The sequence below is a fragment of the Tuber melanosporum genome, assembly GCF_000151645.1.
Source record: "Tuber melanosporum whole genome shotgun sequence assembly, scaffold_33, strain Mel28".
Taxonomy (NCBI): Eukaryota; Fungi; Ascomycota; class Pezizomycetes; order Pezizales; family Tuberaceae; genus Tuber; species Tuber melanosporum.
The window spans coordinates 481,344-499,670 of NW_003299008.1; the positions used below are offsets into that span (position 1 = coordinate 481,344).

At 46.0% G+C, this 18,327-nt stretch overlaps 2 protein-coding genes; one reads left to right on the forward strand and one right to left on the reverse strand.

The window, feature by feature from the left end:
- Positions 1-8,444: 8,444 nt before the first annotated feature.
- Positions 8,445-10,717, reverse strand: GSTUM_00007206001 (uncharacterized protein). XM_002839263.2 has 4 exons: positions 10,369-10,717; positions 9,950-10,293; positions 8,843-9,743; positions 8,445-8,786 (listed from the first exon to the last, which is right to left on the reverse strand). Exons 1-4 carry the CDS (start codon positions 10,497-10,499, stop codon positions 8,570-8,572), a joined length of 1,593 nt encoding a protein of 530 aa, XP_002839309.1. The 5' UTR covers positions 10,500-10,717; the 3' UTR covers positions 8,445-8,569.
- A 1,042-nt stretch (positions 10,718-11,759) lies between these two features.
- Positions 11,760-17,054, forward strand: GSTUM_00007207001 (uncharacterized protein; the record flags this gene model as incomplete). Its single annotated transcript, XM_002839264.1, has 9 exons — positions 11,760-12,286; positions 12,342-12,549; positions 12,601-13,329; positions 13,411-13,738; positions 13,919-14,298; positions 14,380-14,491; positions 14,547-16,275; positions 16,326-16,890; positions 16,947-17,054. 9 exons carry the CDS (start codon positions 11,760-11,762, stop codon positions 17,052-17,054), a joined length of 4,686 nt encoding a protein of 1,561 aa, XP_002839310.1.
- Between the last annotated feature and the right edge of the window lie 1,273 nt (positions 17,055-18,327).

The following is an 18,327-nucleotide window of genomic DNA, read 5'->3' on the forward strand; positions in this document are numbered from 1 at the left end:
TCCCGCGATATTTCCCCTATATTGGGGAACCCACATGCCAATAGAACTCCCAGAACGCCCAAGATGCCCTGTGGTCAAGCTTCTTAACCGCTTCCCCAACCACTCATCTACCTAATCCCTTTGGGAGCCAATCAAAGAGTGATATCTGATTAGTTACATTCACTCTCGCAAGCCATTTTCTACCTTACTTTGAAATATTCCGTATTTTGATATTTCTAGAGTTGCAGTTGATCTGATGGACTGAGAAACAGGATATAAACCATAAGGTATGACAAATAAGCTGTAAACATGCTCCTTGTCATATATTCAATCCCCGGTAAAAAAAATTACAAATTAAAAAAAGTGAGAGAGGAGAGGATGGGAGAGGTTGGTCTGTTCATCATAGCTAAGTAAGCATACTCTTGCGCTTGTATGCCTTTATCCAGGGCCATTAAAATTTTCTCCTGTATCGCCCTCCGATACCGCCCTAAATAATAACATCCATTGACCAACAGGCGACTGTGAGAACAAGCCATGTCCATCCAAAGTAGGCTAGGGGAAAAAAATATGTAAAAGTGGAAATGAACCTATAAGTTGCGTGGAGTGTATACGGGAGGGTGTATAGCTCTCCGCCGTAAAGATCCGGACAGGCGGATAGATTTGAATGGAGGCTCGGGCAGCTCGGTGAGGTCAGTTAAGATGCCCGGCTTCTTACTATCCAATTATTTTGGATTGGCATGGTTCAGCTTCAACACCATTTCCAATACTCCCTCATAATCTTCCATAGCAGCATACAAGAGCATCGGGATTGGCACCGTTTTTTCTTTCCAATAGCAGATACGCCAACCACAGGATACTACTAGTCTAGACTACGAGTGAGCGAGGAGACTGGCCTTAGGGAGTGAACCTAAGAAAGCGGGAGCTTAATTTTCATCAGTAAATTAGTTCCTCTCCAACAAGTCACTTATCTCTTACTCTCTCGTCGGCATAATATTCTAGCACAATAGCTAAGGTGGGTATAGTTCTTGGACAAAAGTCATCGCTGGCGGGTCCAAGTACCGCCAAAACACACCAAAATAGTCCCAATTCAGGGTAACGAAAATCACAAATTGCATCCTCATCTCTTGATCGATTAAAACAAAAAATATACCAATAGATAGCTGACAACCTAGGGACTCTGAAATTCATATTTCTGTGATAAAGTCATTTGTTCTGTGAGTAGCTCTCAATACTTGGTGTGGCCTATTCTAAAATCTAACCCAACTGCCAAGAATTTGTATGGGCACTCATACAAAAAGATACTTGCTCCTAAAATCACCAATTCCACATCACTACAGTTCACACAATATTGAACCATATGCTTCAAAATTTAAATCTCAGAATCAGAACACCTAAGATCATTATTTCAGGAAGAATTGAACTACTTCCACCACAGGTGGTTGAATTATGGCGCAGTGAAAAATAGCATTTTTAGTGTAAAAGTGGTTATCAACGATGACTTTTGTCCCCGAACTGGTATATTTGCTTTCGAGACCCAAGAGCAACCATCCTATAGGTACAGAATTGGATATATTAACCGTTTCACCTAACACGAGTAGTTTGAAAGGATGTCTGTATATCGTAGACAGACATCTATAAGATAATTTTCAGGTATTTAGAGAACCTGCTATCCTTCTTAGAGAGCTAAGAAAGTCACTTCTACCAATTGTATCCATATACCTTTGTCCTCTATTTATTATACCTCGATTTACAACACAGGATCGAGAGACATCAATGAGCGATAACTCATGAAGGCATGAATGATATTAGGCGTATAGATTATTCTCTCAAAACTAGCCTACCAGTGGCGAAATCTCTCAATAGTTAATTACACCCCCCCCCTGTCACCACAGCACGCATCAAAATACCCCCCACACAGTAGTAAAATATAAGGGGAGAGAGACGACACCTCAAAGCCCCCCCAAAACTCATCGGAAACAAAAGGCGCTATATATCGACAACCTTAGAAGTAACTCCATTACATTACATTGAGTGGTCATTCTCATCTCATGTCCCTATTTGACGGTTATTTAAAATGCACTTCCCTTGATCCCCAGTACAGACATGAACGATCGAACCAAAAGCCAACACCTGAAAAAAATCTGCCAAAAAAAACTCATTAGAAGGAGAGATACTATGCATCTACAGTTTCAGAGAGAACTCCCGTTCATTCAATGATGGGTGTCATCAGCTTATACTCTTATCATCATTTGAGTTGTGATCACCCCAATCCCCAAAAAGCCAACGACCCAAGCAAGATATCTTCTCGACAGAAATGCGCTCGGGGTAGACGAGCACCAATCGCACTTGGTCAAGCCTTCCCTCATTAGTCAAGTATCTTCAGCATGGTGGCAGGATATAAAAACCAATCCGGAAAGCTCATCAAAAATAATTAAATAGTTCAGGTAACAGGTTTGGGTCCAACATAATCACAGTCTGTTGTGCAGTACCTTCGACCATCCCCATGATTTGACCATACTTTTTTCTCTCATTATTTGAGTTGTTTGCGAACCCTCAGTTTTCGTAATAATTACAATTAGCCCGTTATAAACCCTAACTTCAAGCTTGTCTCTCAATGATATCATACGACTTTGCACCAGTGGTCTCAAGTCTTCCAGCAATATCAGGGATGGAGCCTTGAGCCCTAATGCAAGAGCCTCTATTTTTTGGAAAGACTACCGCCGAAGAGGACGATGGCAGGGCCCAGCGGGCTATTGGTTATCGGTAACTCCTACCGATAATATGAATAGGCCTGCAGCTGTAGCCTTCACCATGAACCCATAAATTCGGTAATTCGAGACTGCTAACATGTCTCGGGCACCTCCCAGACACTGTCGATCGCTCCGTCATCGCTCAGAAGACCGGCAGACCACATCCTTTGGTCCACCAATCCAGGCAGAACTTCCTCTATGAACAGGAGTGTTGTTCGTTGCGGCCATGTTCAACAGGAAAGTTATTCGTTTCCTCCTGCTCAGCAGGGCACTACCCTCCATCCTGTCCGGCAGGAAATTGTTCATCATCCTGTTTGTCAGAAATTTGTTTATTTTTTTCCTGCGTACCAAGTTATTCCTTATCATCCCCCCGCCGGGGAATTACTCTATTTTCCCCACTCGACCAGGCAATTATTCCTCATCATCCCGGAAATCCCTTGCCGTCATTCTTTCACCAAGGAATTATTTACTTCTTCCTATACACCGGGCTATTCTCCATTATCCTGTTTGGCAGGGGATTATTTATCATCGTCATCACCATCACGATCATCATCTCCACCACCAGGAAGTCGTTCATTCTGCTTGCGCAACTTCTCCATCATCATCACCATCTCTTCATCAGGGAACTGTCCATTCCCCCCTACACAGCAGAGAATTCTTCCTCATCCTTTACGCCTGGGGAACTGTCCATTTCTCTCGCACAACAGGTGATTCCTCATCCCCCTGTTCGACGGGGCAACATACTCTACATCATCCCATTCAACGCGTTATTCCAGCAACCCATCCCGCCTGGCCGGTTGTCAGCTAATTCTTGTAAAAGTATCATAACGTATGGCATCGTGATATGACACAGGTCCGTGAACTGACACACAGGTTTCACCGGTAGTCCCGATGTATGAGCCGATTTAATTACTTCGTATCAAGAAACATAAGTCCAATTGAGAAGAAAAGACCAGATTTAGAATGAGAAATGAAAGGAGAATGTAACTGTGAAAGAAAAAGGCCCAGGGGAAGAAAATTAGAACTTCAAAAAAAAAAAATAGGGGCGGCGGGGGGGGAGGGAGAACATAGTACTATGAGAAGGTACAAGGAAGAAAAATATAAATACTATGACCTCCGGGAGCGGAGGGACATGTGTAAGGGTTGGTCAGGTTTAGTACTCTTTTGAGCACGGAATGGACTGGTCAAAGGATGTCTTTGCTGAGTTCCGAGTGGAGAGTTCCAATCACTATCACTCAAGATTTCTTCCTCACTTTCTTCCATCACAGCATCGATGAACATCACCATAGGGGTATTTGCAATAACCACGTTTCGAACCAGCCGATCTGGTGTAAGAGGAGAGGAATACTGTGGCTGTATTGTTTTTGATTTCTGAGGTAGTTTGGTAGAAACTTTGTGTCTGGCTCGGTAGGTTAGGGCAAGTTTTTTTTTTTTTATCGTCCTTCTCAATACATGCATCACGAAGGCGGATGAGCTCGACTCCGTCTAGAACCCGGACAATGGACAGCTGTCGTTTATCGGTAGTGTTGTAGAGGCTCGCTGTACTCTGAAGACATTGGTCGGTCTCCAGGTAGAGATCTTTTTCAGCGATCTCAACTTCCAGCTGATGTCCGAGGTCACATAAAAGTCCTACCACCTGATCCCTAATGCCCACCCTTTCCACCCGTATTTTATCCTCTAAAGTTAGAAGCCCAAGATCAAGTATACTCTTCCCTATCTTAACCTTATTTCAGATATCCTGAGCATTTCTTGGGTACTTGACAAGTCCAAGCGTATCTCGCCGCTTCGGCCTTTCTGGAGTGACCTTTTGTAATACACGACAGGGATTGAGAGGACAGATCCCAGTTGTACTAAAGGCTCTTTGGATTGTTGTAGGCCTCATGGTATGATCGTGTACCTCTGTCAAAAAAGGAATAAAAACAGCCTTTTTGATTCCTTCCAAACTCTGGCCAGAATGAAGGTGTTTATCCACAGCCAGTCCATAGAAATGTTGGTATGGTGAAAAGAGCTCTCTCCATGTTACAAGGCTGTAATAAATATGTAGAATGGGAGGATAGCCAAAGGAGAAGGATGTCATGCTCGACACAAAACTGAATAAACGGAAAGGTAATGTGGGACCCATGTCCATTAAAAATTAAGAGCCAGGTTTCTCCAATACCCGTTATACTACTTGACTCCGCATCAAACAAATCCTCCAGCCACTCCAATGCAAGGAGATTGTCGGTCCAACCTTTAGGCGAGTAGCTAAAGTGATATCCTCGTTCCCCGTCGCTGAGATTGCGGTACCAGCCCAGGTAATGACCTTTGCCCTTATTGATAACAAATGGAGCAAGTGCAGCTCCACTCGTACACACAGTCTCAATTACTGTGATAAGTTCCCGCTTGCCATCATGAGTCACATGAGAGTTCCTACAGCCTCTTCAATACAGCACCTTTGCCCATGTTGCCAGCCCCATCACAAAGTCTTTTTCATCCATGTTGAAAATTTGACGGGCTTTCAAATTGTGGACTTGTATCAGGCGGCCTAACTTGGTGAAATAATCTTGCAAAAGAGCAGGGTCATTCGCATATGATCGCTGACACTCTAGCCGTGTACTTAGCTTTACTGCTAAGGATGAATTCCAAGTCAGAAAGCAATTGATCCAATTCTGCCCCACTGGCGATGGCTCCACACCTGTCCACTTCCGCTCCAAGAAAATTGCCATATCTTTCACCATATCAAGCCATGGTGGAAAGCCATTATCATCTTGTCGCTGACACCAGCGGACAATGGCAACCTCTTCCGAGTTTGAGAGGCGTTGTTGATTCTCATGCGACTCAATTCGGCTCCAGTGAGTGCCCTTCATTCGTCAGTACAGGGTTCACTTGTTTACTTGAAATTCTTCTGCTGCCTCAGACACTGGAATTGGGTTTTGCAGTCACTTTGTGGCCTTGATCGCTCTCTGGAGTCTTTCTTCATATTCAGAAGTCTTCCTCACTGTCACTTTCCCCATGGTTGATGGTTGTGTTATCGATTTCGCTATTTTCATGCACAGAAGCGGGGTTGATGTTCTGACAATACCAAGTCTCACATGACGCCAAGGTGAGTGTCACATCATAGTGCTGTGTCACATCACTGTGCTTTACGTTAGCAAGTTAATGAAAGTGGTGGTGGTAAAGAAAGAAATAAATAAATCAATTATCAAGAAGAATATAAGTGGAGTGGAGTGGAAGGGGAAATGAGGGAGGAGAGAGAGATGGGTAAGCAGCTTCTTACACAGAACGGGGAAAAATGCCAAGCATTGGGGGGGGTATTCGACCTATCCCAGAAAAGTTGATTTTGGGAGAGCCATACTCGAGTACAGTACTACTATAATTTATTCGATGCCACAAACGCATGATCGGTCGCTTATTTCCCTCTGTTTTGCGATGGCTTAAGGGGATGAAGAAAACTCACAAATCGTGACGTTAATAATCATGGGAATTCAAGTATGATATCGTACATAACTCCCCCATCTTATCCTTCCCAATTCACCATGCTACCTAAACCAGAAACTGCCGCTGTAGGGAAACACATCAATAAAATTAATCACAGGATCTCACCCGTTCCCTCCTCGACCCTCAGCAAGCACTCTGCCACGAACATACATCTATCTCAAAACCACATCGATGGACACAAATGGCCTATCAGCACCAGACGGTCTTTGGAACGTACATCAATCCCCACCCCTACCTCGTCTCATCCCTCCCATTCCTTGCGCCGAGCCTTTCGCGCACTGTATCTCTAAGACCAAATTACCGCAAAGCAATGTATTAACCTTACTTACATAACTTCGCTTTCCCAACCACAAGCTCGCTCACACAACACTCGTAGCGCACCAGGCTGTACGCCTTCAGTGGACAGAATTTAATAGAAAATGTCCGCAGTTTTCCGCTATCTTACAGTAAGCCCCGTCAGTTACCCACCATCCCCACCACGCGGTACACTCGGAGGGACATGGGCGGTACGATAGAGACTACTAAGCGATCAAGGTCATCAACCCAACCCCCTGTTTATGCACTTATATCCACCGGCAAAAAGCGAGTCATAACAATAGCACCGTACTCGTAGTGAGTTGGGGAGTGGTAAAAAAGTAACTTAAGACCTGTTGGACGGAAGTGTTTCTTGGCTGCTCACCGCATGTTTCCCCTATGGCAACGACTTCACAACCCTAACCCTCTTGGTATCAACTACTCCGACGCCTCTATGTTTGACTACTGGTTAGTCCTACACATCAAACGCCATATGTGACAACATCTGCGACGATACCTGCGACGACTCCATGTTAGGAGGCTACCCCTATCATATGGAAATACCGACTATCCTCGGTCAGAACATACCCTCGGTCAAGTTCACTTACCCTCAGCCGAAGCGGCACAAATGGGCGATAGTGAGACTGAACGTAATGGAGAACACGGCATGCGCTGGAAGTATGTGGAAGCAGATTAGTATGATCTAGGGAAGGATAAAAGGCAGCTTGTTTTTCCTTGATAGTTGTTTTCGTTCGTTATCCAATCTGTTTTTCTTTCCTCCGTTACTCGCATTTGGGTCATATCAGTCTTTCCCGTTTCTTATTACCTATTGTTGTTCTTTGCGAGAATACTTCTCCAGTTCGGATATTGAAATTTTATCTTTACATCTTTGCCTTGCCTAAGTCAATATTGTCTGAATCGCTGCCGTAATCCTTTGTTGTTTAAAAAGACCAACGGGGAAGAGCGATAGTAGAATCGGTCGACTCACTTTAAATGGGCAAACTCCAGTGGGCTCAGGTACAGTACGCTTCCGACAACCATGAAAATTTTCCTCGAGCAGTTAAAGCGCAAGAAATACCATAGGTACGAATAAGTTCAATCGTGCTCAGAGCCAAGTTGTCACTGAAAGCACTTGCCATCAGGTTAAGACACTGTGATACTGGTCGGCCGGGTCGGCTAGGCCGAACGAAGGCCGGGCCTAGCCTGCCGAAATTCCCGAGGATCCATCTCGGCCGGAGCCTGCAGGCCTCAAGGTATCATACCGTACCTGAACCGGGCCGGGCAGAGCCCAGCTATAGGCCATAGGCTTAGTACTGGCTATAGGATAGGCCGGCCTGGCCTAGCCTATAGGTGCTATCGTAGCCCGCCCTAGTCTATAGTAAAAAGCCCGGCATATATGTACTGCCCCGGTGTAGGCCCGGCTGCCCACTGGGCATACGAATCCATTTTTATTCTTCGCTATAACTTTCACTCCTGGCCCAGGATCCAAGTTTACTAGTCCAAAAATGGAGATTACCTCTTTACTCAAGGGTAGGTATACTGGCCATCATACATTTGTATTTTCATGGCAGGTTATTCGGGCTGCCACTACGGCTACTATTTTCCATAAAGTTATCAAGACCCCCGATTTTTCGTGAATAGGCCAGCAAGTTAAGCCCATACCAGGCCTAATAGGCTTCCCCAGGCTAATGGAATTTAGCCTGCCGGTATATTCGCCTAGGGTGTTGGTCGGAGTGGCCTGACTTGGGCCGGCCTACGGCCTATAGGCCGGCCTACTGGGAACACATTATTACTCGATGGGGTTCAGTGTTGCTAGAGCGACTAGAGAACGCATGAGGTTTAACATGCGCAGTTATATGGGATTGGATGCTCTTATGTACAATTAATTCTCATCGTGGCAAAAAAACAGTCTTCAAGGGCTCACTGGCACTTCTTTTGCGCAAGTTTTGAGAATAACACTTCTATTCATCCATCCTAAACAAAAAAAAATACTGAACTTTTGATCCCAACCCGACATACACCGTAAAACCCAAATGAAGTGATTATGGAGAAGCAATGATAAACACAGCCTAGGAGTACAGTTTCTTGTTGAAATCGTGTAACCCATGAACATTTCCTTCTGCTTGAGCGGAGACAGTTCTGATTTCGAAACGGACAATACCGTAATTGACGCCCTGTTGAAGCTCAGAAATACTCTGAACCCCAATATCTTGGAAAGAATGCTGAAGGCCAGCCTGAAGGTATGGGACAAACTTCGTTACCGAGCCACGGTCTAAAACAGAGCCACTAAATTCAGTTCAGCGGTGATCTGGCATTATTGATAGAGAAACTATACGACTTACCTTACACCTTGAGCAACACGGATCTTGTCACCCTCAGAGAAATATCTTCCAGTGGCAGCATTATCCCCGGTCTTCATGCTCTCCATTGCATCAATACTACCCATTCCACGGTAGGCTTTAACAAGCTTACCCTCAGCACTCAAGAAGTACTTGCCAGGTGACTCAGTCGTTCCAGCCAAGAGACCGCCCATCATAACAGTACTAGCGCCAAGAGCTAGACCTTTCACTATATGACCAACGTTCTGAATGCCTCCGTCTGCGATGCAAGGGACACCAAAACGGCTGGCAAACTCACAAATGCTGTGAACAGCAGCTGCCTGGGGGCGCCCAACTGCCATGACCTCCTGAGTGATGCAGGCTGACCCAGATCCCATACCAATACGAAGACCGTCGGCGCCGGCGGCAATCAAGTTTGCAGCCTGTTCTCTGGTGACAACGTTTCCAGCAATGACGTCAATGCCGGGGAACTCCTGCTTGATCCACTTGATCATAGAAACTTGATACATGCTGTTACCTTGGGAGCTATCCAAGATTACAATGTCCAAGCCAGCCTCGACAAGCTTTTTCAGTCTAGCCTTGTCATCCTCCCGGGTACCTATGGCCGCAGCGCACAGCAATTGCTTGCTATAAGGGCGCTTGGAAGCGAGAGGAAAGTGAAGGTTCTTCATCAGATCAGAGCGGGAGAGGAGTGCGGTGAGATTACCAGCCTGGTCAACGATTGGGAGCTTTCCCTTCTTCGAAGAGCGAAGGATTTCGTTGGCTTCGGACAAGTTAATCCCTTCCGGAGCGGTAAGTAGCTCGGTGGTCATGACCTCCGAAAGAGCCGTAGAGTTGTCCCTATGGAATTGAATGTCACGCATGGTGACGATACCGATAAGCTTTGAGTGGAGATGACCGTCCTCTAAAGTAGACCTACCAATTAGCGATAATTCCTGCATGTCAAAACCTAATAGGTGAAACAAAAATATTGTACGGCCAGCATCAGATAATTTCAGTTCTCCACACGAGATGTACGTCGATACGGTTGAACGAAAGTTATAATAGATTTTTCAATCATCACACAAAGCCTGTCGGAAAACAACTGACAAAGGAATTTCGGCTCGTTACCAGTGATTGGAATTCCAGCAAATCCTTGCTTTTCTTTGACCGCTCTAACATCTCCGACAGTGTTCTTGGGACTCATAACAACGGGATCCAAGATAAACCCGTTCTCGTATTTTTTGACCTTTCTCACCATCTCCGCTTGGTCCTCAGCAGTGCAATTGTGGTGAATAACACCGACACCACCGAGAAGCGCCATGAAAATAGCCATCTGTTCCTCAGTTACAGTGTCCATTGGAGAAGAAACCAATGGAAGCTTGAGCGAAACCCGCTTAGTGATTTTCGAATCGAGGGTCACATCGGACGCCGGAAATCCAATATAACCCGGAAGGATGAGAAAATCGTTGTATCTAACCCCACAAAAAGACATCGAATCAGAGAAAAATCACCCTGTAGAATGAGACAAGAGGAAACATGAAACCTACGTCAAGCCCCCACGTTTGGAGGAATCAAGGAGAGAATGGACATCTAAGCCATCTCTCCGATATTCCTTCTCTAAGACGCTCAGAGCGGTTGAGAAGTCAAGGGTCCCAATGTTTGCTGCCGTCGAGGACATTTTAAAGGAATTATAAGGAGTGGTTGGCAGATTAGAGGAAGGCGATTACTTGCGATCAATCAAAGGCGAGAGAGGAGAGGAAGTTGATTGAGCAAGGGATACTGGTATACCCGTACCAGTCCAAGAGAAGGAAGGGAGAAAAGGAAGAAAGGGAGAAAAAAGAGAGACAGAAAGAGACTCAAGTTAGGGTTAGGGGAAATTTCGGGAAGAAAGGAAAAGAGAGAAATTTGTTAGCGGGGGGGGGTGAGGGAGATTGATGGCTCCATCAGGGTTGTTGGTGGGGCAATTCTGGACTGCGTGGGATAGGGAAGGTTAGACTTCATTTGTTCATCTGATAAAGATAATCGTTTTTGAAAGGTTATACTACTGATAACCTACGAGCTTTGTGCTACAGTAACATACCGCCGAGATCAGTGGTTTCCATTCGAGTACGAGTAGCTGGTCCTAGCGAGCCCTGCTGCCCCCTTCAGAATTTGGTTGGTAGCTCAGCTCGACCTGGTTCACACTTGCAACCAACACTACACCTAATAAGGAAGATTGTTTACCAAGACCCATCCAGACACAACACTTCACATTGTCTCCAGCAACTGACCTGCATAAAACTTGCATTTGAAGCGTCGGCTTGCATCATAAGACAACTCGACGCTCTCTTGTCAATTGCACTCTACAGGATTTTCCCTCTTCCCCCCCCTTCATACGGTGCTCGAGTACCGTACCTGACTTAACTGAAAGCCTTTATGGTTCTCTATTTCCCGTCCAATCCTCCTCAGCACTCACTCCCGTCTTGAGTTGGGGAGTTGGTCGGTCTCCTTTCTGCGCGGAGGCATCGTAAGTCCCTTCTCCGCGTGTTTGTGCTTGGATGCGCACTGGCCACATTTATTATTTGTTTACTGCCCAGACCTTTATCGGCCTCCCCTAATACCTACCATACAGAGCCCCAAACTACGCCATCTTCCTCCCGCCATTATCATCGCCACCTCGTTCTCTGTCCCCCTCCCCCTCATATTCCTCTCTTTATCGTCTATACCTCATACCTCCATTGCAAGTTATTATTTTGTGTTATCCATTCTTTTCGCAATGTCTCTCTACGCAAACCTGTCACCACACAGACGACAGCCATCGAACGCATCAACCGCCTCTGTGACGTCGACCGCCTTCTCTTTTCCCTCTTCCCGTTCAACAACTATTAGCTCAACATCAAGCTCCTCCCGGTTTGGCTCAATCGAGGCCCGGGAGGGCTCTACCAAACACAAACATACAATGTCTCTTGGTGCCAATATGTCACCCACTGTTTCCTCATACACCGCAAACTCTATTCCTACGACACCTCCAAGACCCTCCACCGGAAAAAACTACTCTCCTTTGGGGTCACACCACACTCGCGGTAATAGCCATCCCCCGCCCAGTGTCTCCGGATCACCGCAAAGCAATGCCACAGGCTCACCAAGATCAATGCAACGACCTTTACCAACACCGACGCCTTATAATTCGTCCTTCCGACAATCCGTAATTTCCGGCACCACCTCACTCAAGGAAAGTGATATCGATTCACTGCGTAATAGCAGTGTCTCTCATTTCCGTACCTTATCCCGAATAAAGAATGAAGGTGCCAATGAGGAATTTGCCATCGATGCTGGACAGGATGTAGCGGGGATGTATGGTCGGAAGCGACTGCAGAGAGCAAATACCGACAACTTGACCAGCTGGGAAAGAATGAATTGGATGGACAAGCGACGGCAGTATATCCAAGCTTATGAGTATTTGTGTCATATCGGCGAAGCCAAAGAGTAAGCTCCATATAAAATTTAATATCCGTCCCCAGCTCACTTGGTTTTTGAACAGATGGTTAGAAAACTGCATTGGCGAACCAATCCCCCCGGTTGTCGAGCTGGAAGAAGCGCTAAGGGATGGTGTGACCCTCGCGAAGTTAGTACGGGTATTTGCGCCTGAGCTAGTGCCCAGAATATTTGAAGCGAAAAAGCTACAATTTCGCCATTCGGACAACATAGACCGCTTCTTCAAATTCCTCAAGAGAGTCGAGCTTCCAGAAGTATTGCCCTTGATCGGCTACGCTTAGGATAATCGGCTAACAGTAGCATAGATCTTTATATTCGAACTCACCGATCTTTACAACAAAAAGAATATTCCCAAAGTAATCTACTGCCTACATGCACTCTCTTACCTCCTCATTCGCCTCGGTCTTACAGATAATTCTATTGGTAATCTTGTTGGGAAACTTGAATTCACGGAAGCCGAAATTCAAAATACCCGGCGAGGTCTTGATATGGCTGGAGTCAGTCTGCCCTCTTTCCGAGGCGTAAACAAGCATTTCGTCGATATAGAACCAGAGCCAGAACCGATCGAATCAGAGGAGGATAGGATCGAAAGGGAACTGAAAGAGCTGGAACCAAACATAACCGAGCTTCAAAGGATATGCAGAGGGTTTTTGGTTCGCAACAGGTTGGGCCACCATATGGAACTCCTTTGGGACTCGGAGGATTCTCTCACCGAATTACAGGCTCTTATCAGAGGAATGTTTGCCCGTATCGCATTTGGATATAAGGCAGACATGGCTAGATGGGCCAAGGATGTTCAGGCACATACCAGAGGTTATCTCATTCGACAAGCTATATTAAGCCAGTTACGGCACTTTACGAGCCATGAGAGATTGATCACACGACTTCAGGCCCGATACCGAGGAAGGAAGCTAAGGGAGAAGTTCAGGAAACAGATGATGGAGCTGGAACTAGCAGTGGTTGGGGTTATAGAATTACAAGCCGCGGCAAGAGGTATGCTCTTAAGAGCGAAACTTGGTGCTCAAATGGGTGATGTATATGAGAATGAGGACTATATCGTGGCTCTCCAAGCAAGAGCCAGGGGTGCTTTGTTACGGATGAGTCTCGCTGCCAAGATGGACAATGTTTTCGAAAGCGAACAAAGAATCACCGACGTGCAATCTGCAATCCGTGGAGCGTTGGCGCGGAGGAAGAAGGGCCGCCTACTTAGCGACTTGAATGATGCTAAGAAAGAAGTTACAGAATTGCAAGGGGCTATCCGAGGGAAATTGTTGCGGAAAATAATTTCAAAAGACGCTAAAAATTTAGTGAAAGCCGAAGATTCCCTCACCAGAATGATGGCCGGTGCCCGAGGCATGCTTGTAAGGAAAGCCATCCAGCAAGACCTCGCAGCATTGAAGGAAGTAGAGACCACAATTTCTGCACTACAGGCCGCCGCTCGGGGTACCCTAATCAGGAAAACGATGGAGAGAGACCAAGGAACCCTCCAAGCCGAGGACGATGTTCTCCCATACCTTCAGGGAGCCATTAGAGGCCATATTGTTCGTCAGAACTTCAGCTCAGACAAGGCAGCCGTTGAGGCCAACGTGGAATTGTGGACCAGACTACAGGCTATCGGACGAGCAAACCTCGTCAGAGCGGAATATCGGCAGAATCTAGAGCGTCTCGAGGAGGTCAGTGAGGAGGTGGTAGAACTTCAAGCCCATATCCGAGGTGCCCTGGCCAGGAGCGCCATTGACGCCATACTAGACGAGCTAGATGCCCAAGCCGGAAGGGTGGTTGATTTACAATCAAGAGCTCGGGGTACCCTCCAGCGCTGGGCCGTTTCCGATATCCTAGATGCCCTCGATAGCGAGGTTGACGGTATCACTAATATCCAAGCATACGCTCGCGGATCTCTATTCCGCCAACGACAAGGGCGATTCCTGAGTGGACTATTTTCCGAAATAGATTCGATTATTGAAACGCAAGCTGCAATCCGGGGTGCTCTGGTCAGAAGCTATGTGGACGATATGATTCTAGCAGTTCAAGACGAAGAGGATGCCATTATTGAGCTTCAGGCTCTGGCACGAGGCTGTTTACAGAGGAAAGCATTTTTCGGGAAACTAAAGCACTTTAAAGAGAATATGGAAAAGGTTGTGAAGATTCAGAGCTTTGTTCGAGCAAAGCAACAAGGGGAGGCCTATAAATCACTAAGTAAGTACCTTTTGCTATCCTAATAATACATACACTCGTACTTACGCTTCTCTAGTGGGCGGTAAGAATCCACCAGTCGGAACCGTGAAGAACTTTGTCCACCTTCTCAACGATAGTGATTTCGATTTTGATGAAGAAATCGAATTTGAAACGCTTCGAAAGAACGTCGTTCAGCACGTCCGAGCCAATGAGCTGGCCGAAGCCTATGTTAGTCAGCTTGACATCAAAATTGCCTTGCTTGTAAAGAACAAGATCACCCTGGACGAGATCATTAGGCACCAGAAGCGATTTACCGGCCATGTTGGAAATCTACTCAGCAATACAGCAATAGCTAGCTCCGACCCCTTCGACCTCAAGGCCCTCAACAACAACTCTCGTAAGAGGCTTGAGCGTTACCAACAAATGTTTTTCGCCCTTCAGACTCAACCACTATACCTCGCTAGATTATTCAAACGAGTTCGAGAGCAAAATACCCCTGATCAGGAGATAAAGAAAATTGAAAACCTAGTGATGGGGATCTTCGGATACGCTCAGAAGAGACGCGAGGAGTATTACCTACTAAAGCTGATCGCGAAGAGCATCAATGAGGAAGTGGACAACTGCAGTCGTCCGGAGGAATACCTAAGAGTCAACTTCTTTTGGATGAAACTAGCTATGAATTACATTCGATCACCCAGGGACAGAAAATTCATGAGACACGTCCTTGGCACCCTGGTTAGGGAAGAATTCATCGAGAATGAGGAACTTGACCTCGAATGTGATCCTCAGCAAATTTACTTATCGTCCATCAACAACGAGGAACTTCGAACCGGTCGAAGATCCAAACGTGATCCAAATGTTGGCCGCGATATAGCAATCAAGGACCAAGAAACCCGAGAGACCTTCGTTGCTCACCTCTCTGCTTTGAGGAACCTTGCTTACGACTTTATAAGCTCTCTCGAAGACAATCTCAATCTCATGCCGTATGGCATACGATATATCGCCCAACAATCTGTTAGAGCGCTCATGGAGCGGTTCCCCGGTGAAGACGAAGAAGCAATTCTGCAAATTGTTGAGAATTTCATTTACCTAAAGTATTGGGGCCCTGCGGTGGTGGCTCCCGAGACCTATGGTGTTGTCGAGAAAACCCCAACTCCAATGCAGAAGAAAAACCTTGCGGAACTTGGGAAGCTCTTGAATCAAATTTCCAGTGGCCGTCTCTTCGCACAAGCCAATCTCTTCCTGCAGCCTCTCAATCACCATATCCCCGAGGCGGTTAGCCGGATGAAGAGCATTTTCAGGACAATCGTTAGCGTTCCTGATTTGAAGACGCGTTTCGACATGGACGAGTTTGAAGATCTTACCAGCAAAGAGAAACCTACACTTTATATCAAGATGTCCGACATCTTCACAATCCATCGTTTGATCGCTCAGGACATCGAATCCATTGCACCTAGCAAGGAAGATCAGATGAGAGTTATTATCAGCGAGCTTGGGAGTGTGAAGACTTCAGAAGCTGAATTGAAGAATGTTGGGAATACCGAAATTGGGCTCCATCTTGACCCTCACTTCCAGAAGATCGAAGACCCGGATAGTGAGGTTAATGCACTATTCGTTGAGACCAAACGTTGCATTCTTTACATCATCCGCGTACAAACCGGCTCAAATCTTATGGAAATTCTCGTAAAGCCCATCACGGTTGAGGACGAAGAACGGTGGGAGATCCTCTTGGAGGAAGAGCGAGTGCAAACCGGAAAGAAGAAGAATGCCTATGCAGACGCGACAACCCTCTGCGACATCAATTCGTAAGTTTTCTTCCCCCCCGACCCCAGTATAGCGCTAACATCACCCACAGTATGACATACGGAGAGCTCAAGAGGACTGCCCTGGAATGCATAATCCGATTAGAATCAACTGGAAAAATCACCCGTAAGAACCAGTACCAGGACCTTTTAAATGCCATTGCGCTCGATATCCGAACAAAGCACAGACGCCGAGTCCAGCGAGCCAGAGAAGTTGAAGGTGTCAAATTAACGCTTGCACATCTGAACGAGAAGGCCACCTACCTAGAGGGCCAACTTCAGAGTTACAATGACTACATCGAACAGGCGATGGTTACTCTCCAGACCAAGAAAGGGAAGAAGAAGGTTGTCCTGCCTTTTACTCGGCAGTACTTCCATATGCGAGAACTTCAGAAATCCGGCCGGGTGCCCGAATTTGGATCATTCAAATATAATGCAAGAGGGTTGGCAGATAAAGGCGTGTTGGTGAGTTTGGCAGGCTTTCCAGAGAGGAAGTGGGATAAAATTGGCTTCACTATCTCTTCTGAAGTAATTGGGGTTTTCCACATCGAAGCCAGCAACGGCAGTATGATGATTCCTGGGGCCAGTGCAGATGTCTTGTTGGACGATCTATTACAGGTATATTACTTCAAAAACACCAGCATATGTCATATGAGAAACTAACGCCCCTTTAGAAGCAATTCCATAACAACCAGTTTCTGGTGGTGTGCGATGGTATGATCAAGTTTAATGTAAACTTGCTTCTTCACCTTATCTTCCGGAAGTTCTACCGAGATGAATAAGCGGTGCTTTCTACTTTTTCTCTTGCCTTTCTAGCGTTCCTTCTACTGTTCTTAAATCATAGCACAAAATCATATCATAGCATGTTCTTTCCTTGGTTGGGAATAGCCGGTATCGAAGCAGGGCTGGGGGTATAAAAGTGGTTGGCTGGATATTGGGACTTGGGCGTTTTCTTGTCTATTATACCACTCTTCTTTGTATGTGTTTTCTTATTTTTATTTTTTCCTTCTTTCCCAGAGCATTCATGCCAAGGACCGTTTTCCCATTCAACTTTTACCCTTACTAAACCTTGTCCTTTTCTCCTTGTAAATCACTCATGTCTTCTCTTTATTTTGAGCGGGAGTTGGCTTTTTTTGTCCTTAACTTTTTTTGTTTTTCTCTTTTTCATCATCTCTTCTTGATGGGCTGGCCTGGACAACCGATACTTATATCCCTTACTCTTCTTGGCCCTCAAAGGGCCATTGCTGCAAAACCGCGATCCACAATAGAGTCCGTTCAAGCGCCCCGAGATCCCGGTACTAGCTGTACCGGCGCAGAGAGTAGGCACCACAACCAAATCCCGACCAATCAGACTGCAAAGACTTTCCAATTCCCGCCACCCTACTCGAGTAGAATCTCGCGATGCGGAAACAGGTTGTGATCCTCGCTTAACTTACCCAGAATTGGATAATTTGGTTTGTTTCTGGGTCCATCGGAAAAATTTCCAATGCGTTCGGCCACATCTCTACGGTAAACAAGCGACGCACCGACTAGTTAGTATTACGGTGGGTGACCACGCGAGAATCCCGGTTGCTGAACTCTGTTCACAGTTCTATAAATTTATATCATAGTTTTGTTGACGTTTTGGACTTTTTTTTTCTGGTAGTGTGGGGGTCATTATTTTTCTGTAAATATCATACTCGAGTAGCCGGTTGGTTATGATATGTGGTTTCGGGGGTGGAGGTGCGGATAGGGCCGCCTAGCGGAATTCTTCGCGATGTTGATAATTGAAAGTTTTAAGGTGGATTGCGACCGTGATATCGATCGTGACAATTATCTCCCTTGATTGTTGCAGGCCGTAAGGTTGGTTGCATCAAGTCTTGTTTGTTGTGAGTTGAGCAATTTAAAGTGAGTGATTTACCGTGATCTGGCCCTTACCATAAGCTGGATTTAGAAGATCGGTCAAGACCGGAAGAAGCCGCCGCTAGCAGGACATGGGGGGGATTGTACTCGTACAGGGCAATCCAGCATGTGCGATCCTTTCCCTAACACCAATTTGGTTTTCTCGCAGGGTCA